The sequence below is a fragment of the Metopolophium dirhodum genome, chromosome 1 (assembly GCF_019925205.1).
Source record: "Metopolophium dirhodum isolate CAU chromosome 1, ASM1992520v1, whole genome shotgun sequence".
Lineage (NCBI taxonomy): Eukaryota > Metazoa > Arthropoda > Insecta > Hemiptera > Aphididae > Metopolophium > Metopolophium dirhodum.
In genome coordinates, this window is record NC_083560.1 from 141,066,504 (window position 1) to 141,091,423 (window position 24,920).

The following is a 24,920-nucleotide window of genomic DNA, read 5'->3' on the forward strand; positions in this document are numbered from 1 at the left end:
CGACGGGGAGGTGAGACTTTTGAGAGAGCGGCGAGACGCGACTTTAGTCGAAAAAATCGGTAAGACGGCGACGACGCCGCGCTTTCCGCTATCGTTCTCTACGCCGCGGCGCTCTAAAATATTCGAGTACGGCCGCGCGCGACCTATAAACGTAACGGGGAACGCGAATAAGTGGCAAACGGGAAAGGCGGACGCCTCGAAGAGGGCTAAAACTCGAATTCTTGAAAACAAAGGCGAAAAACGCGCGCGACGGCGGCGGACGGTTTGCACGTAATCGCCACCGCGGCGGGCCCGCCGGGAAAAAAGTACGGCCGCGCGCGGTACGTAAATTTAGCGGGGAACGCGAATAAGGTCCGAGCGGGGCCGCTCGGGGAACCCCGGGGGGGTAAAACTCGAAATGTGAAGAAATTTTGAAAATATCGAAAGAAATCGCGAAAAGTGATAAGAAGGAGTGATAACGCGGCGACGGCTCCGCCGCCGACGGGAGACCGCCCGTCGAATTTTTTCATTGGTAGTCTCTTACGCTGGTACGGAAAATCGGCACAGGCGGCGCCACACGGGTCTTCGTTTTATACTATAAGACTAGCTCTCCGAGCGTCGCTGGGGGAGACCCCCAGACCCCCCGTGGTTGGTGAGGAGTGTTGTCGATGTCGGATGCCGCAGTGGTCTTGTGGTCTGGTCGTCAACCGAAGCCGACGCGGTGTATGGGTGATACAGAGGTCTAGTGATAGGGATCTGTGAAAAAATTAAGTGATAAGGATTTTGGATTTCTGATAAGGATTCTGGGTTAATGATAAGAATAGTGGATTGTGAATGGTGGACAATGTGCGACAACTGGGTAACTTCGTCAGGTATGCAATCCGACTGCGTCGAATCGCGGACAGCGTTCATTACTGTCACCGAGAACGGAAAAATTAATTACTTGAAAAAAAATTCAAAACATTTCGGGCTTCTATGCAAATCATATAGCAATCGTCTTTTAAGGGTGTCTAGCAGGTCAGTCACCTCAGTGGTCCGAGTAGGCAATCCGACTTCGTCGGATAGCAGACAATATGCGTCGGCCGGTCGTCAGGTATGCAATCCGACTGCGTCGAATCGCGGACAGCGTTCATTACTGTCGCCGAAAACGCGAAATTAGGTAATAAGTTTCGTGAAAAAAATTGTAAAACATTTCGGGCGTCCATGCAAGTCATATAGCCGTCGTATATCTTTGAGTGTCTAGGTGGTCAGTCACCTCAAATGACGTTCACCGTAATAATAAGGGTAGGGTGTCTAGCAGGTCAGTCACCTCAGGGGTCCGAGTAGGCAATCCGAATACGACGGATAGCAGACAATATGCGACGGCCGGGTCACGTCGTCAGGTATGCAATCCGACTGCGTCGAATCGCGGACAGCGTCCATTACTGTCGCCGAAAACGCGAAATTAGGTAATAAGTTTCGTGAAAAAAATTCAAAACATTTCGGGCTTCTATGCAAATCATATAGCAATCGTCTTTTAAGGGTGTCTAGCAGGTCAGTCACCTCAGTGGTGTGGGTAGGCAATCCGACTTCGTCAGATAGCAGACAATATGCGTCGGCCGGGTCACGTCATCAGGTATGCAATCCGACTGCGTCGAATAGCGGACAGCGTTCATAACTGTCGCCAAAAATGCAAAATTAAGTAATAAATTACGTGAAAAAAAATTATGCAAAATTCAAAACATTTCGGGCTTCTATGGAAATCATATAGCAATCGTCTTTTAAGGGTGTCTAGCAGGTCAGTCACCTCGGTGGTCCGAGTAGGCAATCCGACTTCGTCGGATAGCGGACAATGTGCGACGGCTGGGTCACGTCGTCAGGTATGCAATCCGACTGCGTCGGATAGCGGACAGCGTTCTTTACCGTGAAAAAAATTTTAAACCATTTCGGGGGTCCATGAAAATCATATAGTCTCAGTCTTTTTATGGGTGTCTAGCAGGTCAGTCACCTCGAATGACGTTCACTGTAGTAATAAAGGTAGGCATCCGACAATCTGCGACGGCTGGGGTACGTCGTCAGGTATGCAATCCGACTGCGTCGAATCGCGGACAACGTTCATTACTGCCACCGAAAACGGAAAAATTAATTACGTGAAAAAAAATTCAAAACATTTCGGGCTTCTATGCAAATTATATAGCAATCGTCTTTTAAGGGTGTCTAGCAGGTCAGTCACCTCAGTGGTCCGAGTAGGCAATCCGACTTCGTCGGATAGCGGACAATGTGCGACGGCTGGGTAACTTCGTCAGGTATGCAATCCGACTGCGTCGAATCGCGGACAACGTTCATAACTGTCACCAAAAACGGAAAAATTAATTACGTGAAAAAAAATTCAAAACATTTCGGGCTTCTATGCAAATTATATAGCAATCGTCTTTTAAGGGTGTCTAGCAGGTCAGTCACCTCAGTGGTCCGAGTAGGCAATCCGACTTCGTCGGATAGCGGACAATGTGCGACGGCTGGGTAACTTCGTCAGGTATGCAATCCGACTGCGTCGAATCGCGGACAACGTTCATAACTGTTCATAACTCCCCGGGTCATCCGCACCGACGCCTTACCTACCTACCTACCCACAGAGTTGGAAACTGGCGTCGAATCTATGACTCTTAAGCCGTTTCGCCGTCCCGGCGAATCGCGAACGCGGTCCCGGCGTCCGCGGAGGGCTTTTGAGCCGGCGATCCCACCGCATCGGGCAGCGGACGACCGGCTCCGCCACCCTCGGACGTCAAAAACGCGAAAAAATCGGACCCTCTGAAGCACGTATTTATGCCCAGACCCCCCGTGGTTGGTGAGGAGTGTTGTCGATGTCGGATGCCGCAGTGGTCTTGTGGTCTGGTCGTCAACCGAAGCCGACGCGGTGTATGGGTGATACAGAGGTCTAGTGATAGGGATCTGTGAAAAAATTAAGTGATAAGGATTTTAGATTTTGATAAGAAAAGTGGATTTATGATAAGGATGGTGGATTAGTGATAAGGATTTTGGATTTCTGAGAAGGATTCTGGGTTAATGATAAGAATAGTGGATTGTGAATGGTGGACAATGTGCGACAACTGGGTAACTTCGTCAGGTATGCAATCCGACTGCGTCGAATCGCGGACAGCGTTCATTACTGTCACCGAGAACGGAAAAATTAATTACTTGAAAAAAAATTCAAAACATTTCGGGCTTCTATGCAAATCATATAGCAATCGTCTTTTAAGGGTGTCTAGCAGGTCAGTCACCTCAGTGGTGTGGGTAGGCAATCCGACTTCGTCAGATAGCAGACAATATGCGTCGGCCGGGTCACGTCATCAGGTATGCAATCCGACTGCGTCGAATAGCGGACAGCGTTAACAACTGTCGCCAAAAATGCAAAATTAAGTAATAAATTACGTGAAAAAAAATTATGCAAAATTCAAAACATTTCGGGCTTCTATGGAAATCATATAGCAATCGTCTTTTAAGGGTGTCTAGCAGGTCAGTCACCTCGGTGGTCCGAGTAGGCAATCCGACTTCGTCGGATAGTGGACAATGTGCGACGGCTGGGTAACTTCGTCAGGTATGCAATCCGACTGCGTCGAATCGCGGACAACGTTCATAACTGTCACCGAAAACGGAAAAATTAATTACGTGAAAAAAAATTCAAAACATTTCGGGCTTCTATGCAAATCATATAGCAATCGTCTTTTAAGGGTGTCTAGCAGGTCAGTCACCTCAATGGTCCGAGTAGGCAATCCGACTTCGTCGGATAGCGGACAATGTGCGACGGCTGGGTAACTTCGTCAGGTATGCAATCCGACTGAGTCGAATCGCGGACAACGTTCATAACTGTCACCGAAAACGGAAAAATTAATTACGTGAAAAAAAATTCAAAACATTTCGGGCTTCTATGCAAATCATATAGCAATCGTCTTTTAAGGGTGTCTAGCAGGTCAGTCACCTCGGTGGTCCGAGTAGGCAATCCGACTTCGTCGGATAGTGGACAATGTGCGACGGCTGGGTAACTTCGTCAGGTATGCAATCCGACTGCGTCGAATCGCGGACAACGTTCATAACTGTCACCGAAAACGGAAAAATTAATTACGTGAAAAAAAATTCAAAACATTTCGGGCTTCTATGCAAATCATATAGCAATTGTCTTTTAAGGGTGTCTAGCAGGTCAGTCACCTCAATGGTCCGAGTAGGCAATCCGACTTCGTCGGATAGCGGACAATGTGCGACGGCTGGGTAACTTCGTCAGGTATGCAATCCGACTGAGTCGAATCGCGGACAACGTTCATAACTGTCACCAAAAACGGAAAAATTAATTACGTGAAAAAAAATTCAAAACATTTCGGGCTTCTATGCAAATCATATAGCAATCGTCTTTTAAGGGTGTCTAGCAGGTCAGTCACCTCGTTGGTCCGAGTAGGCAATCCGACTTCGTCGGATAGCGGACAATGTGCGACGGCTGGGTAACTTCGTCAGGTATGCAATCCGACTGCGTCGAATCGCGGACAACGTTCATAACTGTTCATAACTCCCCGGGTCATCCGCACCGACGCCTTACCTACCTACCTACCCACAGAGTTGAAAACTGGCGTCGAATCTATGACTCTTAAGCCGTTTCGCCGTCCCGGCGAATCGCGAACGCGGTCCCGGCGTCCGCGGAGGGCTTTTGAGCCGGCGATCTCACCGCATCGGGCAGCGGACGACCGGCTCCGCCACCCTCGGACGTCGAAAACGCGAAAAAATCGGACCCTCCGACGCACGTATTTATGCCTGTATATAGTAATACCTACTCGACGGCGGCGATATCGGCACTCCACTCTCGGCGTCGTCCCGGACGAAGTCCGGCCGCCCGCGGCCTAGAAATTCAGCGGGGAACGCGAATATCACGTCGGCGGGGAGGTGAGACTTTCGAGAGAGCGGTGAGACGCGACTTTAGTCGAAAAACTCGGAAAACTCGGTAAGACGGTGACGACGCCGCGCTTTTCGCTATCGTTCTCTACGCCGCGGCGCTCTAAGATATTCAAGTACGGCCGCGCGCGGCCTATAAATGTAACGGGGAACGCGAATAAGTCGCGAACGGGAGGTGAGACGTTTCCAAAACAGTTAAAACTCGACTTTTCGAAAAAATTATCGAAAAACGCAGGCGACGGCGGCACTCCTATCGCACGTCGTCTCGGCCGCGGCGGGACGGGCCGAGACAAAGTACGGCCGCGCGCGGCCTCACAATTTAACGGGGAACGCGAATAAAGTCCGAACGGGGACGTCTGAGGTGCGCGAAGGCGTTAAAACACTAATTTTGAAGAAATTCATCAAAAGTGATAAGGCGGAAGTGATAGCGAAAGGAAAATAACGAAAAAAAAAAACGTGAAAAAAAAATTCCGGATTAACACGGCCGCCGCAAATTATCTCCAATCCCGGCGGCCGGCATCGAAACCACGACCCCGGGTTATCCGCACCGACGCCTTACCTACCTACCTACCTACTGAGTTGAAAACCGGTGTCGAATCTATGACTCTTAAGCGGTTTCGCCGTCCCGGCGAATCACGAACGCTCTCCCGGCGTTTGCAGAGGGCTTTTGAGCCGGCGATCCCACGGCTTCGGGCAGCGGACGACCGGCTCCGCCACTCCCGGACGTCAAAAACGCGATATTCGTGAAAAAAATCGAACCTTCCGACGCACGTATTTATGCCTGTATATAGTAATACCCACTCGACGGCAGCGTTCTCCGCACTCGGCTCTCGGCGTCGTCCCGCGGACCCGGGACTTGTACCGGACGAAGTACGGCCGCGCGCGGCCTATAAATTTAGCGGGGAACGCGAATAAGTCTTCGACGGGGAGGTCCGACGTCTTCAAAAGGGGTGAAACTCGAATTTTACGTCTTCAATAGGGGTAAAACTCTAAAAAAACGTCAAATTTTCGTCAAATCCGTATATCACGATAAGGCGAAAGTGATGGCGAAAGGAAAATGACAAAAAAAAAAACGCGAAAAAAAAAATTCCGAAATATCACGGCCGCCGCAAATTAACGAAATTCCCGGCGGCCGGCATCGAAACCACGACCCCCGGGTCAACCGCACCGACGCCTTACCTACCTACCTACCTACTGAGTTGAAAACTTGTGTCGAATCTATGACTCTTAAGCGGTTTCGCCGTCCCGGCGAATCGCGAACGCGGTCCCGGCGTCCGCGGAGGGCTTTTGAGCCGGCGATCCCACCGCTTCGGGCGGCGGACGACAGGCTCCGCCTCCCCCGGACGTCGAAAACGCGATATTCGCGAAAAAAAATCGGACCCTCCGACGCACGTATTTATGCCTGTATATAGTAATACCTACTCGACGGCGGCGATATCGGCACTCGACTCTCGGCGTCGTCCCGGACGAAGTCCGGCCGCCCGCGGCCTAGAAATTCAGCGGGGAACGCGAATATCACGTCGGCGGGGAGGTGAGACTTTCGAGAGAGCGGTGAGACGCGACTTTAGTCGAAAAAGTCGGAAAACTCGGTAAGACGGCGACGACGCCGCGCTTTTCGCTATCGTTCTCTACGCCGCGGCGCTCTAAGATATTCAAGTACGGCCGCGCGCGGCCTCACAATTTAACGGGGAACGCGAATAAAGTCCGAACGGGGCCGTCCGAGGTGCGCGAAGGCGTTAAAACACTAATTTTGAAGAAATTTTGAAAATTCATCAAAAGTGATAAGGCGGAAGTGATAGCGAAAGGAAAATAACGAAAAAAAAAACGTGAAAAAAAAATTCCGGATTAACACGGCCGCCGCAAATTATCTCCGATCCCGGCGGCCGGCATCGAAACCACGACCCCCGGATCATCCGCACATACGCCTTAACCTACCTACCTACCTACTGAGTTGAAAACTGGTGTCGAATCTATGACTCTTAAGCCGTTTCGCCGTCCCGGCGAATCGCGAACGCTTTCCCGGCGTCCGCAGAGGGCTTTTGAGCCGGCGATCCCACGGCTTCGGGCAGCGGACGACCGGCTCCGCTACCCCCGGACGTAAAAAACGCGATATTCGCGAAAAAAATCAAACCTTCCGACGCACGTATTTATGCCTGTATATAGTAATACCCACTCGACGGCGCCGCTCTCCGCACTCGGCTCTCGGCGTCATCCCGCGGCCTCGGGACCCGTCCCGGAGGAAGTACGGCCGCAGGCGGCATATAAATTTGGCTGGGAACGCGAATATCGCGTCGACGGGGAGGTGAGACTTTTGAGAGAGCGGCGAGACGCGACTTTAGTCGAAAAAGTCGGAAAAATCGGTAAGACGCCGCGGCGCTCTAAAATATTCAAGTACGGCCGCGCGCGGCCTATAAATGTAACGGGGAACGCGAATAAGTCGCGAACGGGAGGTGAGACGTTTCCAAAACGGTTAAAACTCGACTATTCGAAAAAATTATCGAAAAACGCGGGCGACGGCGGCACTCCTATCGCACGTCGTCTCGGCCTCGGCGGGACGGGACGGGACAAAGTACGTGCCACGCGCGGCCTCACAATTTAACGGGGAACGCGAATAAGGTCCGAACGGGGCCGTCCGAGGTGCGCGAAGGCGTTAAAACACGAATTTTGAAGAAATTTTGAAAATTCGTCAAAAGTGATAAGGCGAAAGTGATGGCGAAAGGAAAATGACAAAAAAAAAAACGCGAAAAAAAAAATTCCGAATTATTACAGCCGCCGCAAATTAACGACATTCCCGGCGGCCGGCATCGAAACCACGACCCCCGGGTCATCCGCACAGACGCCTTACCTACCTACCTACCTACTGAGTTGAAAACCGGTGTCGAATCTATGACTCTTAAGCGGTTTCGCCGTCCCGGCGAATCACGAACGCTCTCCCGGCGTTTGCAGAGGGCTTTTGAGCCGGCGATCCCACGGCTTCGGGCAGCGGACGACCGGCTCAGCCACTCCCGGACGTCAAAAACGCGATATTCGTGAAAAAAATCGAACCTTCCGACGCACGTATTTATGCCTGTATATAGTAATACCCACTCGACGGCGGCGTTCTCCGCACTCGGCTCTCGGCGTCGTCCCGCGGACCCGGGACTTGTACCGGACGAAGTACGGCCGCGCGCGGCCTATAAATTTAGCGGGGAACGGGAATAAGTCTTCGACGGGGAGGTCCGACGTCTTCAAAAGAGGTGAAACTCGAATTTAAAAAAAAAAACGTCAAATTTTCGTCAAATCCGTATATCACGATAAGGCGAAAGTGATGGCGAAAGGAAAATGACAAAAAAAAAAACGCGAAAAAAAAAAATTCCGAAATATCACGGCCGCCGCAAATTTACGAAATTCCCGGCGGCCGGCATCGAAACCACGACCCCCGGGTCAACCGCACCGACGCCTTACCTACCTACCTACCTACCGAGTTGAAAAGTTGTGTCGAATCTATGACTCTTAAGTGGTTTCGCCGTCCCGGCGAATCGCGAACGCGGTCCCGGCGTCCGCGGAGGGCTTTTGAGCCGGCGATCCCACCGCTTCGGGCGGCGGACGACAGGCTCCGCCACCCCCGGACGTCGAAAACGCGATATTCGCGAAAAAAAATCGGACCCTCCGACGCACGTATTTATGCCTGTATATAGTAATACCTACTCGACGGCGGCCTATAAATTTAGCTGGGAACGCGAATATCGCGTCGACGGGGAGGTGAGACTTTCGAGAGAGCGGCGAGACGCGACTTTAGTCGAAAAAGTCGGAAAAATCGGTAAGACGGCGACGACGCCGCGCTTTCCGCTATCGTTCTCTACGCCGCGGCGCACTAAAATATTCGAGTACGGCCGCGCGCGACCTATAAACGTAACGGGGAACGCGAATGAGTCGCGAACGGGGAGGGCGGACGCCTCGTTGAGGGCTAAAACTCGAATTCTCGAAAAAAAAAGGCAAAAAACGCCCGCGACGGCGGCGCTCGGTTTTCACGTAACGGCCTACGCGGCGGGCCCGCCGGGAAAAAATTACGGCCGCGCGCGGTACGTAAATTTACCGGGGAACGCGAATAAGGTCCGAGCGGGGCCGCCCGGGGACCCCAGGGGGGGGTAAAACTCGAAATGTGAAGAAATTTTGAAAATATCGAAAGAAATCGCGAAAAGTGATAAGAAGGAGTGATAACGCGGCGACGGCTCCGCCGCCGCCGGGAGACCGCCCGTCGAATTTTTTCATTGGTAGTCTCTTACGCTGGTTCGGAAAATCGACATAGGAGGCGCCACACGGGTCTTCGTTTTATACTATAAGACTAGCTCTCCGAGCGTCGCTGGGGGAGACCCCCAGACCCCCCGGTGTTGGTTATGAGTGTTTTCGATGTCGGAAGCCGCAGTGGTCTTGTGGTCTGGTCGTCAACCGATGTCGGAGAAAAGTGGATAAGTGATAAGGATTTTGGATTGCTGATAAGGATGTTGGATTAATGATAAGAATGGTGGATTTGTGAGAAGGATAGTGGATTAGGTAACCGGAGAGCTGTAAGTTTTTTACTGCCTTCAAAAACGCCAAATCAAGTAATAGAATTCAAATATTTCGGATAATCATAGAGCCACCTCGATTTATTTGGGGTCTAGCGGGTCAGTCACCTACCTCGACGTTGGACTTATATGTCTCGGCAACAGGTATGCAACGTTCAAAACGTGAAACGTGAAAAAAATTGTAAAACATTTCGGGGGTCCATGAAAATCATATAGCCGCCGTCTTTTTATGGGTGTCTAGCAGGTCAGTCACCTCGAATAACGTTCGCCGTAGTAATAAGGGTAGGCTATCCGACTTCGTCGGATAGCGGACAATGTGCGACGGCCGGTTCACGTCGTCAGGTATGCAATCCGACTGCGTCGAATCGCGGACAACGTTAATTACTGTCACCGAAAACGGAAAATTAAGTAATAAAATTCAAAACATTTCGAGCTTCTATGCAAATCATATAGCCACCGTCTTTTAAGGGTGTCTAGGAGGTCAGTCACCTCAGTGGTCCGAGTAGCAGACAATATGCGACGGCCGGGTCACGTCGTCAGGTATGCAATCCGACTGCGTCGGATATCGGACAGCTTTCTTCACTGTGAAAAAAAAAAGTAAAACATTTCGGGCTTTTATGCAAATCATATAGCCACCGTCTTTTTAGGTTGTCTAGCAGGTCAGTCACCTCAGTGGTGCAGGTAGGCAATCCGACTTCGTCGGATAGCGGACAATGTGCAACGGCCGGGTCACGTTGTCAGGTATGCAATCCGACTGCGTCGAATCGCGGACAGCGTTCATTACTGTCACCGAAAACGCAAAATTAAGTAATAATTTACATGAAAAAAATTCAAAATATTTCGGGCGTCCGTGCAAATCATTTAGTCGCCGTATTTTTTTGGGTGTCTAGCAGGTCAGTCACTTCTAATGACGTTCGCCGTAGTAATAAGTAATTGTTGTCGTTATAAGTAATAGTCGGTATTTTGGCGGTATTTTGTCGAAGGCGGGAATTTTTGAAAATCATGTTTGCGTGTGTATCAATCAATGTCGATATAATGTCAATTAATCAATTTGTTACCTGCATGGGTTACCTGCGTTGACAATTAACTGCGCCGACGTCCCACAAACCGTTCTTAAACATCCGACTGCCGTCCGACGGACAACACGTGAGTATATTTTGTATTATTAATTTAATTTTTTTTTTTTAAAACGTTCACCGCAGATCGCAGGTATTTATCAATCAGTATAATGTAACACATGCTTTCCGTCAGAAAATTAAAATATTTAATGTTTAAACTTAGATTTTTTGTAAGCACCTGTCCACGCTTTCCGGCAAAGTTGTTAAATATCTATACTGTGTCTACGTTGCACAGGTCGGGGAGACCAATATAGAAAAAACAAATATATTGCGCTGACATACTGTAAATGTTGCATCTTTTTTCTTTTTAGAATGAATTATATAAAGATCAACTTCAATGCGGCGGTGCAAACACTAAACATGAGCACCGCCGCCCCTGCACCGCCGGCCGAGACCGCCGCCGCCGCGCGCCACCCGCCGGCCGAGACCGCCGTCGCCGCACGCCGCCCGCCAGCCGAGACCGCCGTCGCCGCACGCCATCGCCATCAACCGCCGCGAAAGGCACCCCCCAAACGCCGTAAGTACATAGGTGATAGGAAAATTTAAAAGTTTACTATTAATTAACGCCTACATCGTGTTTCAGGATGTTATAGATGCAATAAAATGGGGCACACGGTCCGGCAATGCCTCGGTGAGTGTATATCGCATTTTCATAATAAAATAAAAATTAAATTAATAACGTTTGTTATATTTATAGCCCCACAAACACCTAGGAGAGCACCAGCCACACAACGTGGAGGGTTGAGTTCCGTTAGGGTAAGGCCGCCACGGAGTCTGAGTGCAAGGTCGACACGCACTCAGACTCCCGGTCCCCAACCTATCGGAACATCAACCCCGATGGCATCAACCGTAAGTAATATTTTTAATCCTAATAGTGCTAAATAAATACAAAATTGTAAGATATGAATGCACACATGTGGTATTGGAGAGACCACAGTTAGTTGTGAATTTGAGAATACCTTTTAATGCCATGTTTAATTTGTTTATATAAATTGTAGACGTTGTATGAATCGATGGCTGGTGGCTCGTGTGATTCGGCGTTGCGGCAGCTGGAGGCGTTGATGATTTCAACACCGTAAGTAGTCAATTGGATAATTTTTTTGTAATGCCATTATCCTAACAATATTTTTTCCTCTAATATTTTTCAGATCTCATGAATAAAAACTTTTTTTTTTCACATGTCTTGTTTTTATTTCTTACCTTGATATAATAATCATGGTTAACACATTAGTTAATAGTAGTAATATTAGAGTATAATAATATGAGTAGCCTATGTGTTAGATGTACACTATATGTTTACTTGTGTAATTATGTATTTGAATAGTTTGTGCCATTGGTAGATGTGTATCACAAAAATAGGTAGTGTAATACAAAGAACACCAACCAATACTGATGTGTCATTATAATACGGTGACGATACAAATAAAACTTTAGGCTATGAAATATAAGTCATGATTCGCCTTGCAATATTATTTTTATTCTTACATAGACGTTACAAATTATTTACAAATTACCAGTAATTCTAAGTGATGAGAGGTAAAATAGCTTATAGTGTAATAGGTAGGTAATAATAATAATAAGGTAGCTAGTAAAATATTGATGATACAATTAAAACGTTACCTATCACAGTAAAAATAATACAAACATAACAATACAGTCTACTTGAAACTAACTGATATTTGGACTATTATTTAAAATAATTCATACTGATATAAATCACAAAGTTCTTGACATAGGCGTTTAAATGTATTATATTATACAAACATTGTAATGACAATTGGTGGTCAAACACCAATAAAATATTGAATATAATTAACTATACATTACAAAGTAAAAACATATGTAAAAAGTTACTTAATATATTAATATAATATGTACAACAAATCAATAACAGATATTTAGATTGTTATTAAAATTTATTCATACAGACATGAATACCAAAGTTATAGAGAGCTAAATATAAAGCTAGAGTACTATAATAACAATTAGTGGTTGAATACCAAATTATCTTATATGGTACATTGGTACAAAGTAAAAAACAAATGTAAAAAGTTTCATAATAGCATAGTATAACAAATATAAATACAATCACAGTATAGGATTGTGAATGCAATTTCAACTATAATAATATTATATTAACAGATATTTAGATTAATATAAAAAGTTATTGCAAATTGTGTTTAAAATTTAATATTATATAAGTAAAAGTAAAAATTATATAAGTAAAAGTAAAAACAAATTTAAAAAGTCACTCATACAGACATCAATATCAAATCCATTGTATGATATTAATACTAACAAAACATATAAAAAGGTCAAATAATTTAAACTAACGTTAGAAAGTTACATAATATTATTTAAATGTTTTTTTACATTTCATTACATTGACCATGTATTTTGAAGTAGGTATAAATAAATAATTATTGATATAGCGTAAATTAATTATTGACAAATGTATGTGTGACTGTACAATATTATAAAATCCTAACAAACCGTTTGACATTAGTTACGAATACACCTTTGAGTATTCGCATCCAGAGAGACCACGTGGAGGTTGTCAAACTTTCTCTCCACATCACCTAGACTTGAACATCTGGTGTGACGCTAGACTTGATCATTGAGCGTCACCTAGACTTGATAATCTAGCATCACTCAGATTTGAACATCGAGCGTCACCTAGACTTGATCATCGAGCGTCACCTAGACTTGATCATTGAGCGTCACCTAGACTTGATCATCGAGCGTCACCTAGACTTGATAATCTAGCGTCACCTAGACTTGATAATCTAGCATCACTCAGATTTGAACATCGAGCGTCACCTAGACTTGATCATCGAGCGTCACCTAGACTTGAACATCGAGTGTCACCTAGACTTTATCATTGAGCGTCACCTAGACTTACACTTACCATTGTCAACACATATTGCATTACAGAACTTCCCTGTACACAATGTTCTTGGTGACGAATCGCCCGCTATCATCGGCGTACATGCCAACTCTCACGGACTGTGCGTTTCTCACCCTCGAAAACGCTACGTACAGCTGCCCGTGCGTGAACACAGGCGACGTCAGTAGCAAACCTACCCTGTCGAACGTCTGACCCTGCGACTTGTTGATAGTCATGGCGAACGACAATCTCACCGGGAATTGAAGGCGCCGCAGTAAGATGGGCAGGTCGTCCTCACCGCTGGACGTGAGCGGTATCTTGGGCACGACGAAGTCGTCGTCCTGTGCTTCACCGCCCAAAATCCTAGCCTTGAAATTGTGACGCCGCAGTTCGGTGACCACCAACCTCGTACCGTTGCACAGTCGTCTCCTCGGGTCGAGATTTCTGAGCAACATCACGATGCACCCCACCTTCAACGTCAGCCGGTACGGCGGCAGGCCGTCCGGTTCCAAGCTGTTGAGGAACTCCGTGGGAAAATTGGCCACTTCGTCGGGATCGTCCGCCATCATGGTGTCGACGGCGGTGTAGGTCATCTGAGCACCGTCGACGCGCTCCAGCACGTCCCTGTTGACACCTCTACAGTCTTCGTTGGTGGGACACACAACGATTCTCCGAGCGAATTCGTCGACGTTGGCCAACGACATTTGCTGCGGGTACACGAAATCGATCAAATCATCAACGTCGCATACCATTTGCCGCGGGATTTGCACGGTGTTCGGAACGCCGTCGACCGCGGGCAGTCGGCCGTTGCCGAGCTCAAGCAACCAAGTCGCAAAGTCCGCGTCGTGGTCCGCGCGCATGTTCTGGACCAGATTGAAGCGCTCCATGACGCGCCAAAGACCGTTTTCCTTGATCGACGACATGACGATCTCGGCTCTCGTCCCTCTCCGGACCACGGGCAATATCTGCCTGAAGTCGCCGGCGAACAGCATGGTTTTACCGCCGAACGGTAATTCCGATGCCATGACGTCCCTGAGCAGGCGGTCCACCACCGTCAGTTGCAGTCCCGGCGACATTGGGGCTTCGTCCCAGACGATGAGCGCCGCGTTGCGTATCTTCTGCGCTCGCTCGGACTGCATGGTGACGCTGGACGTCGAGTCTTCGGTCAGCGTGCCGAAAGGCAGTCCGACCGTCGAGTGTACGGTCATGCCGCCGTCCATGAGCGACGCGGCGATACCGGTGAACGCCACGCACAACACCTCCCGCTGCGGAGGTCGGTGCCGAAGCGCCCATATCAGGCATCCGTACAGCGTCGTTTTTCCGGTACCCCCCGGGTCCGTCGACGAAGAAAGTTTTCGCCACCTCGCGTTGGTCGTCGACGGCCGCCATCACGCGGTCGTACACCGTTCGCTGTTCGGCGTTCAAGGCGTCTACTTGTGGGGCCCACCGTGCCGCCACGTCTATTGCCCGGAACAGCGCATCGTCCTGCAGCGGTTCCAGTAGACGGGGGTCGGCGAGGGGCAGACCGTAGTCGCCCGGCGATTTTCGGTGTACACGAAGTAGATCCTCGATGGCCGCCAGACACGCGGCCCTCGCGCGGTCGACGTCTTGGAGACGGCGGTTGAAGTCCTCCATCATGTTTGCTTCGTTCGCCTCGTACAACGCCAGCAGGTTTGAGGGCTCGCAGAACACCAGTATAGTGACGAACAGATACCGCAGCTGCCGCGGTGTGTCCAACGTCGCCGATTCCGTCAAGCAATCCCGCCACGCTCGGTCGTCTTCCAATAATCCGAGTGCAACGGCAGCCGCCGTGAATGTTTCGTGAACGACCCCGTCCACCGTCCTTATGTCTTGAAAGGACTTCGGGCCTCTTCGGTTCAGAAGTAGCAATCTCAGGTGGAAACGGTCCCGGTCCAGTGGGTTTACTATGTACATCCGAGCCAACGTAACGTTTGCCATCCGAATCCGCCGCGGCAACCATTGGGTGACATTTCTTACGAGTACGTTTTCTTGATTACGTGGCATCTGCCAGGTGTAATGCGTCGGTATTTCTTGGTACAAGTATTGTCGAGCATTCACGTCTGTTGTGTTGAGCGCGAAGAACTGCGTGAGTTTCGTACTACGCACAGCTTGGTTCTGTAGCCGTTCTTCTGCTTGGCCCGGCGCAAAGTACACGTTCTGACGACCCTCCAGGTGGACAGGAAGTCTGACGACCGTGTGACTCTTGCCGTGCAATTTGTACGAAAACAACCGCCAGATGCCTTCTGGTGGGCTGACATATCTTGAGTTTACGTAACTGAAAATTAATATTGAAAAGATAACTAACAATGGCTCTATAGATGATACCGTCTGGTGTTGTGATTGGTATTATTATTATTATATAATTCAAGTAAATGTAATTTATTTTTTGTTCTGTAGACACATAGCATTGCATTGCAATGTGCATTTGACGAAGAATCCCTACAACCGTTGAACGGTGTTTAAACGTTTGCCATACAATAAATGTGACTGATATATTATGATGTTTTGATAAATAAATGTCGTGAAATGTCAACTCGAGTAGCTAAATATAATCATAGTGGACGTCTAGTCTAGTGACATAAAAGTTATAGTTATATAAGTATACAATTTAATCTATAATTTACATAGTTGGTATTAGTATATTAGTAGTATATTAGGTGATCAAGGTGATAACAGTGTACACATAACATATTCAAAATTTAAATTATTATTATTATTATTATTATATTATATTATATTTTAAAATTTGTATCAGGTGGAATACATTATAACTGTATAATATTATTTAAGAATGGCAAAGCTGTAGGACTGTTAATTTATGCCAACGAAAATAACAATCCATAAAAGCGTGTTTCACATTGCCGAGGTGTTGAAGTTTACAATTTGAGACAGTATATTATGTGATCACGGTTAAACTTAGATCAGGTTATAAACCAAAATTTATATCTATTAGGTACGTTAGTTAATTGGTGTACTTAATGTCATTGATGTTCAGTTCTGTATGCAATGTAATGTGTATAAACAACTTGAATGAAAAAGCATAAAATAACAAATTTAATGTAATAATAATAATACCTAAAGAACACACATTAAATGTTAAGTATATAATATAGCTAGTATACAATAGTAAAAAAAACTAAAAGTTATCGGTAAACGATTACAAGTACCCTAAAAACCTAAAAAATAGTGAGTAAAATAATTCATACACACAGGACACACTGCTAAAAATGACACATGCATAAAATATTGTTATATGCTAATAATGATGGAATGATAATAATTTTCAATGTAATACCTATAATAAAAATCTATCAAGAATAATGTAGACCACCTATTGAACTCTCTGTAGAAGTACATAATATAAGGTACAACCTACATATTAATTAATATATAATATTATAAAAATCTTAAGACACTATTAAATCATTTATTAATTAACTATTTATTTAATTTATGTTTAATACTGTATGCAATAGAATGTTTATTATACACAGCTTGAATGAAGATACATGAAAAAAAGGATTAAATGTAATATAAAATTATAAAATTAATATATAATATTATAGAAACCTTAAGACACTATTAAATCATTTATTAATTAACTATTTATTTAATTTATGTTTAATACTGTATGCAATAGAATGTTTATTATACACAGCTTGAATGAAGACACATGAAAAAAAGGATTAAATGTAATATAAAATTATAAAAATTACACTATTGATGGGAATTATTAAAAATTAATAAATGATTTATTAGTTAACTATTTATTCAATTGATGTTTATTACTGTATAATAATAATAGTTTATAAATGTAGAAGTTCCTAAAGTTTTGCTCAACTGAATATTCTTATTAAAATGTAGAAATGTTTTCATAAAAAAGTAAAGTTCTTTAATCATTAAAATTTTAGTTTTTAGCCAATGTCAAACCAAAGTAATTTTATTATTTCAAACTAAAACGTGTACATATTTAAAATTAAAAACAAAACAAGAGTAATACAATGGAATAACAACAAATGTAATTAAGTAACAGAATTTCTAAATTTAAGATTTTTATGTGAATTTTAAAAATTGTCCAATTTAATATTTAAAATTCCTGAACATATAAAGTAGTAAACACACTAAATAAACATACAATATACTATTATAATGATTATACCTAAATTTAGAAATATGTAATTTATAAAATTAAGTTAAGACTCACTTGGCAATCTCATCCTGGTCCTGAACTTCCAACGTCACACGGTCGTGTCCCTTGTATATATACTTGTAGATATACATGACACTCTTTATGGACGTGCATATCTCGACGTTGATGTGCGCGTCATACTTGGCCAGAAGGTAAGGGTTGTACGGCACTACACACTCGTTACCAACCTCACGACCTCTCACAAGTACCACCCGGCCGTCATCCGGTCGGCGGTACTTTGGATATCCGCCGTCCGCAACGTACACAGTCTCCTCTGCGTACGCTTTCGGGAAATCTTTGGAGCATTTGTTGTCCACCATGCACGGACACTGTGGATTGACTGTTCCACACGGCCCGTGGATCATGTGAGACTTGACGCAGTCGTGTAAGCGCCTGTCGATTGCGGGGTCCGGCAAGAAGGCGCAAACCACGTCGTCCACGTCCTCGGCCGTGCGGAACTTACAGTCCTCCGCCAGGATTATCAGTATATGCGCATGGGGCAGACCACGTTTCTGAAACTCGATAGTGTACACGTAAGCGCTGACATTACCAAACACACGATGTACAGTTATGTCACCTATTAGCTCCTGTAGCTTACTGTTGAACACTCTGGCCACCAGGTCTGGCCTGTCGCTTGCCGTGCTGTGGGCAGCCAGGTTTTCAGTGATCTCTGGCCACCTGGGATTGCACGTAAACGTTATGAACAGGTCGGGTTTCCCTTTGGTACGCACTATGGTGATGGCGTCTTGATAATTCATCTTGTTGAATCGGTCGCTACCCGTGAACTTCGACGGCAATATGACCCTACGCCCGACCGCCATGGGATCGACGTGGAGCTGTTGGTTCACATGGTCCATGAGCCCTTGATACGCTTCGGCGAGGAGATCCCTCTGGTGCAAACGTATGTAGTTCAGATTGTTCGACTCCATTCGAACATACTGGTCGCACACATACATCTGCAACAAGAACCGACCTTGATGTAATAAACTAAACAGTTCATGTCTTTGGTCGTTATTTCCCTGATATCTAACAGCCAAACGGTAGCACGCAAACTCTCTGATACTGTTGCGATTGCGGACATTGTTTCGTCGGTTGCCCGCTTGCAACATCCCGTTATGCCAACCGGCCTCGCCGTACGGGAAAAACAGCGGATACAACATCGGATCCGAGTGACACGACCCTTGTGAAATGTAACGAATGGTATATATTATTTAAAGTGAATTGCTAAATCAACGATTTGTAGTAGCTGGGGGTTAGAGGATGGAGTTGTGATTGTGTTGTGAGTATAGCAAGTACATAACCGCAAAAGAAAGGTAATGTATAAAAAAAATATAAACTCTGATCTCTTTGTATTCCAAGGATTTATAGTGTATATTTGTAAGTGATGTCTGTTATGAAGTCCAAACAAATCATGAAATTAAGCACCGAAGTAATGTGACTATATTATGTTTGATTATTGATAAATTATATAGTACACTACATACAAATCATAAGACGACTTATTGTCATACTATCACTACAAGATGAATATAATTTATAATGAATATGGTTGTAAGGAATTTAATATTATTAATTTAACTTTATCAAATATTTTATGTATACATAGGTCCCCTAGCTCGAATAGCAATACATGATCTATTATGATTAAATTATGTCCTGAATAGAATTCCTGGCCTGTCTATCTAACATTCTAATCACTGATAAATCTTTGAACGACACTTATTGTCGGAGATGCGAACAATAATATAATTATCCTTCATAGTCTTTCATCTGTTTATTTCGCAAAAAAAAATTTGTCAAATTATCAGTAAAGCTTATTAAAATAATTGTACCTCATATTGTTTAAGTAATAGAATTTAATAGATTCATTCAAAAGAATGTCCAAAATGTAGTGTATACTTAATGTAAATTTAAAATCACAGTGTCAGCTTTACTGTACAACAAAAACTATGATTCTATTTGATGGTGTTGATATTAATGTGCAATAAATATAGTGAATATAAGTGAACAATTTGAGTCAGCTGTGTTTATAGGAAATAATTATTAACTAACCCGCTGGTATGGTTTGCATCCTGTGTTGCGGGTTGATTGGATTCGTATCGTAGATGACCAGATTAATGTCTCTTGGCGGACGACCCCCTTCGCCTACGAACACGGCCGCAACTTCGTTTGCGGTAGGCAGGTTGTTTCGCCCGTCGTCTCGGGCCGCATCTCGGACAAAATGCATAGTCACTGGCCTAGGTCGCACACCTGCGGGATCGGCGTCGGCTAGGTCTCTTTCTGCCAGCCACACCTCACGCATGTTCCTGGAACAAATATAGACATGTATATTTTTATACTTAGACAGACTCCACGTAGAAATCATAAATAAATCATTCAGTGCATTTAACTCTATAATTGTATAATTAACATAATACATAATAATAAATATATATATTATAAATGTGTGTGAAGTGTAGTAAGCTTAGGAGACCACATAGGTTAGGTAATAACAATAAAACCTATACTTCATATAAAATATAAAAACGTCCCAGCCCTAAGTTATATTTAATGTTACCTGTATCATTCATAAGTACATATAACTCTGTTGGTAGCAGAGTAAAATTATAATAAACACATAAAATACATATAATATTTAATATAATTTAAGTAATAAAGGTAAGAAAATTTTTTGCTTTGTATACTATTTTGAATGAACATTAAGTAATAACTGCAGTATATTGGTAGCTGTGAGTGTCTAATATCAACGTAATATCTAGTTTGACAGTTAACATAGTTAGTTTATTGGTTACAGTGTGTAATTTTTTTTGTTTTTTCTGTCTACTTTGAGAAAGGGATCTGTAAAAGAAATTTACTCTAAGGGGCAATTCATATTCCTAATGTTAATAAATACAATAAATTTATATCTTACTTAAAAGCCATTGCGTACGGATTTACGTCCCGCAGAAAACCGTCCAATAGTCCCATCACAACTACGGACAGTTCACGATGATTTCTCTGCAGAGCCATCCCAACGCGGCGGGCGTTGGCCTCTGCGGACTCGAGGAAATACAACTGACAGTAGTTGGCATCTACTCGGTCAACGGCCACGTCATTATTTATCCTCTGATAAGTTTGGCCTTGGATACACATCGTTCGCGGTCCACGCCCTCGCAAACGCCTGTCGTCTGTGCCACAGCTAAACGCAGCGAATGCCAGGGCGTTGTTGTACCGGCGGATGTCGTCTCGGAATCTACGACCATCCTGTGAATCTCCAATCAACAAACTCATTAGTAAAAAAGGGGCGGGCAACAACGCGTGTTGTCCTGCAGCGGTCACTTGACCGTTGTTACAGCAAGTGGAGAAGTGCATATTGGCACCCTGGCCCACAACCTCGCCTTCGAAGTGGCGGGCGTTACACTGTGTGCAGATTCTGTTTAACGCGCCCGCGTTGTGCTGCTCTGGAAGCGGGTGTGTCACGCCTGCCGGCCTGTCAATTATTGGCGCACGCCCTCGGGGTTGTTCACCCACGGCAAGTGGTCGGAACTGCAATTTAAATGATAAGTTTTATTTATTGTTTTTTTTATAAGTAAGACATATTTACTGACCTCTTCGTCGACGTCTGGCTGCAACTCGTCGAGCATGTCCACAAACTCCAGTTCCGCTTGCACTTCGTCCATCTGGACTTCTACCACTTCCACGTCATCCCCTCCATCCATCTGGACTTCTACCACTTCCACGTCATCACCTCCGTCCATCTGGACCTCAACAAATTCCACGTCCTCCACCACCTCCACTCCTTCCACATCATCCCCTATATCCACTGGGACGCCAACGACTTCCACGTACTCCACACCCTCCACTGGGACGCCGACGACCTCCACGTCCTCCCTTTCTTCCATCTCGACATCCCCAAGCACCTAAAAGTTAGGTTGAGTTTAGAGTAGGTACAATTGTATTGATAATTCTATATAATTATAATAATAACAACAATAATTATTGCTATCTATGACAGTAAGCGTAGGTACCTATAATATGCAATAAGTGAATATTTATATGAAATAAGGTTTATGTCACACAAATAAAAGCATACATGTTGTAGTTAGAGTGAGTCTAAGTCTAAGAGTATCACATGTGAAATGATAAAATACCTATCTAGTGCCCAACTTACAAATGAAGGAGAGTAAACCTGGGTCAGTAGTAAATAGTGATGTGGTGGGGGTAATATTAAGAAGTGTGCGAGAAAAGTATTTTGTTTATTGGTAGTAGAATGTATATTAACTGTGTAAGAAAACTTTTCAAATGCCTATAATAATATAATAACTAACTGTAACCGTAGAACTTGTATAATACTACTAAATGCCATTGAAGGTGTGTAAAACATCAATACAACAATATAGATAGTATAAGATAAATGTTTTTAAGAGATTTTCAAGAGAAAAAGGTCTACCTAAATAACATCAGTACAATGCTCTAGGTTAAGATATCTGTTGTATTTACAAGTACCAATCATAGAACAAAGAAATCCACAGAAGAATATTTAAGTTGTTTCACACATACTAATAATCTTTCTAACAACAATAACTTTGAAACGTTGTAAAACTGTATTGCACTGTATAAAAGTATAAAAGTATACATGTTGTAGTCCAGATCATTTTTCAAAGAGTTGTACAAAATAATGTGTGTGACTACGCCTAAATCTAAGCTCTGTCCATCCTAACATCAGTACAATGTTGTATTAAGTATTAAAATAAAATACTAATAAAATACTTATCTAGTACACAACTTACAAATGGCCTAGTTCAGTAGTAGTAGTAGTAGTAGTAGTAGTAGTAGTAGTAGTAGTAGTAGTAGTAGTAGTAATAGTAGAAAAAAAAATGTGTTATTTAATACAGAAGTTTAACTTACAACAATAAAAAGAAAACATTTTAATGATTGTGTGTTCAATCTTGTGTTGGTTAGGTATTACTGTAACAACAACAATAACGACTTACATTTAAAAAATGTATTGCACTCTATAACAGTAAGTGTAGGTACTCGTATGCAATAAGTGCATTTATATGAAATCATTATATGATAAGTTGAATGTAAGGTTGAATATGAAATCATATATGTGGTGTTATTTTTTAAAGAGTCTTCAATGTGATAAAATCAAGCACACCTATATTTATCACCACTAAGTATTGATATAACACACATCAGTAGTAAATATGTTACACCGTAGTACAAACAAAGTTAGTTGTATAAATAAAGGAAAGAAAGTATTAAAATAATCTTAACATTGCTAACAGTACGGCAATATGTGAAATTATAAAACACTTATCCAGTACACAGTTCACAAAAAAAGGAGAGGTTAGTTAGGAGTCTCTAGTAATACCTACTTTGTGTAGTAGTAACATTAAGAAAATGTAAATTTCTGTGAGAAAACCTTAAGTGTTCTATAGTAAAAGTTGATATATTAGTATAGTTATGAGTTAATCTAGGTAAAATAAGCTTTACCCAGTATTTGATAAGCAAAGTGTTTGAAATCTGAAACAGCAGTAACACAATTGAATGTCGTTCAAGTTATTCTACAATTTAATCATAATATAATAAGTTGAATGAAAGTTTTATGATAAAATAGACATTTAGTTTTCAAGAATGTTGTACCGAGCCAGTATAGTATGGTAGTATAGTAGAGTACAGAAACAATGATATGCATCTAAGAGCACAGTGAATAATTAAGCATGTAAGGAATTTTAACCGCAGGTTGGGTACTACTCATTGTCATTGGCTTAACTTTAAAAATTACATACTATGGAATAAACGTAAACAAATGAAATGAAATTAGCACTGCAGAAATTGTAAATGTTGTGAAAATTGATCAAACTTGAAATAATGAAGATATGTGATCCAAATGAGTGTAATATCATGAATTTTGTTATAATATGTCATTCACTTGATATTGTGTATTAAACCGTATTTATAAGGTCTAGAAGTATACTTTTGTGAGGTCATATGTATTATGTTACAACAAAAAGCTTGAATGCCATTGAGTTAAGTTAAGAAATTAAGTTAGGTTTGAAATACACAGTAGGTACATCAAACTCACGAGAGTATACAACAGTATTAGAAGTCCAGTCAGACGGGCATACAGTCATGGTGTACTGCAATGAAATGATATTTATTGAACACACTCACCAAAGAAGGCACTGCCATGGGCCACAGACGGCGGCGCCGCGCGTTTCCCACAGCGTAGTCGACACCGGGGACGAAATGCCTCGAACACAGCTGAGATGTTTGGTTCACGGGAAAACCATGGTCCACCACAAATGCCACCCACTCAATACGACGATGTACGGCAGTTGGAAATCTAAGAGGCGACACATTATTTATTATAATATATATATCGATATGTATCAACGTGTTGTGTGAAATACCTGTGTACGGAAACGTCATCGATGTTGTCCACAACTCCGCATAAAGCACAGCGTTTGACCATTTTGAATAGCCTAAAAGCATCATCACGAACGAACATATTATAATAATAGGAATAATAATAAGTGAAAAGTAAATACTGAATATTATGAAAACCTCGTGGTAAAAAAAAAAACGACTGATACAGTTTGTTATCAGCGGTGATGTATGAGTATCGTGTGTTATTTTTAGAATTAATAGGTACACACCGGCTTACATGATGTACATAAAAAATAGAAAAATACGAAAAATTACATACCCAGCTCGCAGTAGCACAATATTATGAATTAACCGTAAAACACGTGTCCGCAATGGCAACGCGCCGAAACGGCCAACGGACTTACACGTCTAATACGTATTCAGCTAATACGAATGCGGTTTAATTAACGTTGTAGGTATTCAAAGTGTACGAAAAAAACTCGAAATGCGCCGTGAGCAGCGGAGAACGATGTCTGTAGGCGGTGAAAATATGTTCGTTGGCGATACGCGCCGCCTCCACGAATACACCTGTAGTTTATCTATCTAAATAGTATAATATAGTAGTAGTAGATATAAAAGTTTACTCACCGGTTTGTGAAAAGCGCCCAATGCAGAACAACAAAACTCAAAGAAAAGCACTGAATATTAAATAATACAACGTATTAGGCTTTTCGGTGAGATTTGATGTACGTTGCAAGAGCGCCGGTCACGAGATGAGGCAGGTTGACACGGGCGCGTTTCGCGTCGCCAAAGTTGTCCCCCCACGGCTCCACTCCACCCCACGCCAAGCGTATAATGTTGCGTATAATAACGGTCGTACTGTATTATCGCGCGTAGTATTGTGCACTGTA

The 24,920-nt window shown here is 43.7% G+C and overlaps 3 protein-coding genes across 3 annotated transcripts; all 3 read right to left on the bottom strand.

The window, feature by feature from the left end:
- Positions 1 to 13,486: 13,486 nt before the first annotated feature.
- On the bottom strand, positions 13,487 to 14,521 carry LOC132932889 (ATP-dependent DNA helicase PIF1-like). Its single transcript, XM_060999237.1, has one exon. The coding sequence runs from the start codon at positions 14,519 to 14,521 to the stop codon at positions 13,487 to 13,489; it is 1,035 nt and encodes a 344-aa protein (XP_060855220.1).
- A 128-nt stretch (positions 14,522 to 14,649) lies between these two features.
- Positions 14,650 to 18,815, bottom strand: LOC132932890 (uncharacterized). The gene is made up of 3 exons (XM_060999238.1): positions 17,671 to 18,815; positions 14,773 to 15,741; positions 14,650 to 14,710 (listed from the first exon to the last, which is right to left on the bottom strand). The coding sequence occupies exons 1-3, from the start codon at positions 18,813 to 18,815 to the stop codon at positions 14,650 to 14,652; spliced, it is 2,175 nt and encodes a 724-aa protein (XP_060855221.1).
- An 887-nt stretch (positions 18,816 to 19,702) lies between these two features.
- Positions 19,703 to 24,115, bottom strand: LOC132932891 (uncharacterized). The gene is made up of 5 exons (XM_060999239.1): positions 24,054 to 24,115; positions 23,815 to 23,986; positions 21,231 to 21,554; positions 20,567 to 21,180; positions 19,703 to 19,961 (listed from the first exon to the last, which is right to left on the bottom strand). Exons 1-5 carry the CDS (start codon positions 24,113 to 24,115, stop codon positions 19,703 to 19,705), a joined length of 1,431 nt encoding a protein of 476 aa, XP_060855222.1.
- Between the last annotated feature and the right edge of the window lie 805 nt (positions 24,116 to 24,920).

Coding starts and splice junctions, on each gene's coding strand:
- LOC132932890 (XM_060999238.1), bottom strand. CDS start 18,815: ATGTTGTATCCGCTGTTTTTCCCGTACGGCGAGGCCGGTTGGCATAAC. Junction 15,742..17,670: donor GACCAGGATGAGATTGCCAA/GTGAGTCTTAAC, acceptor ATTAATTTTCAG/TTACGTAAACTCAAGATATG. Junction 14,711..14,772: donor TTCGTCGACGGACCCGGGGG/GTACCGGAAAAA, acceptor CGACCTCCGCAG/CGGGAGGTGTTGTGCGTGGC.
- LOC132932889 (XM_060999237.1), bottom strand. CDS start 14,521: ATGTCGCCGGGACTGCAACTGACGGTGGTGGACCGCCTGCTCAGGGAC.
- LOC132932891 (XM_060999239.1), bottom strand. CDS start 24,115: ATGGTCAAACGCTGTGCTTTATGCGGAGTTGTGGACAACATCGATGAC. Junction 23,987..24,053: donor GATGACGTTTCCGTACACAG/GTATTTCACACA, acceptor GTCGCCTCTTAG/ATTTCCAACTGCCGTACATC. Junction 21,181..21,230: donor ACGAAGAGGTCAGTAAATAT/GTCTTACTTATA, acceptor TTTAAATTGCAG/TTCCGACCACTTGCCGTGGG.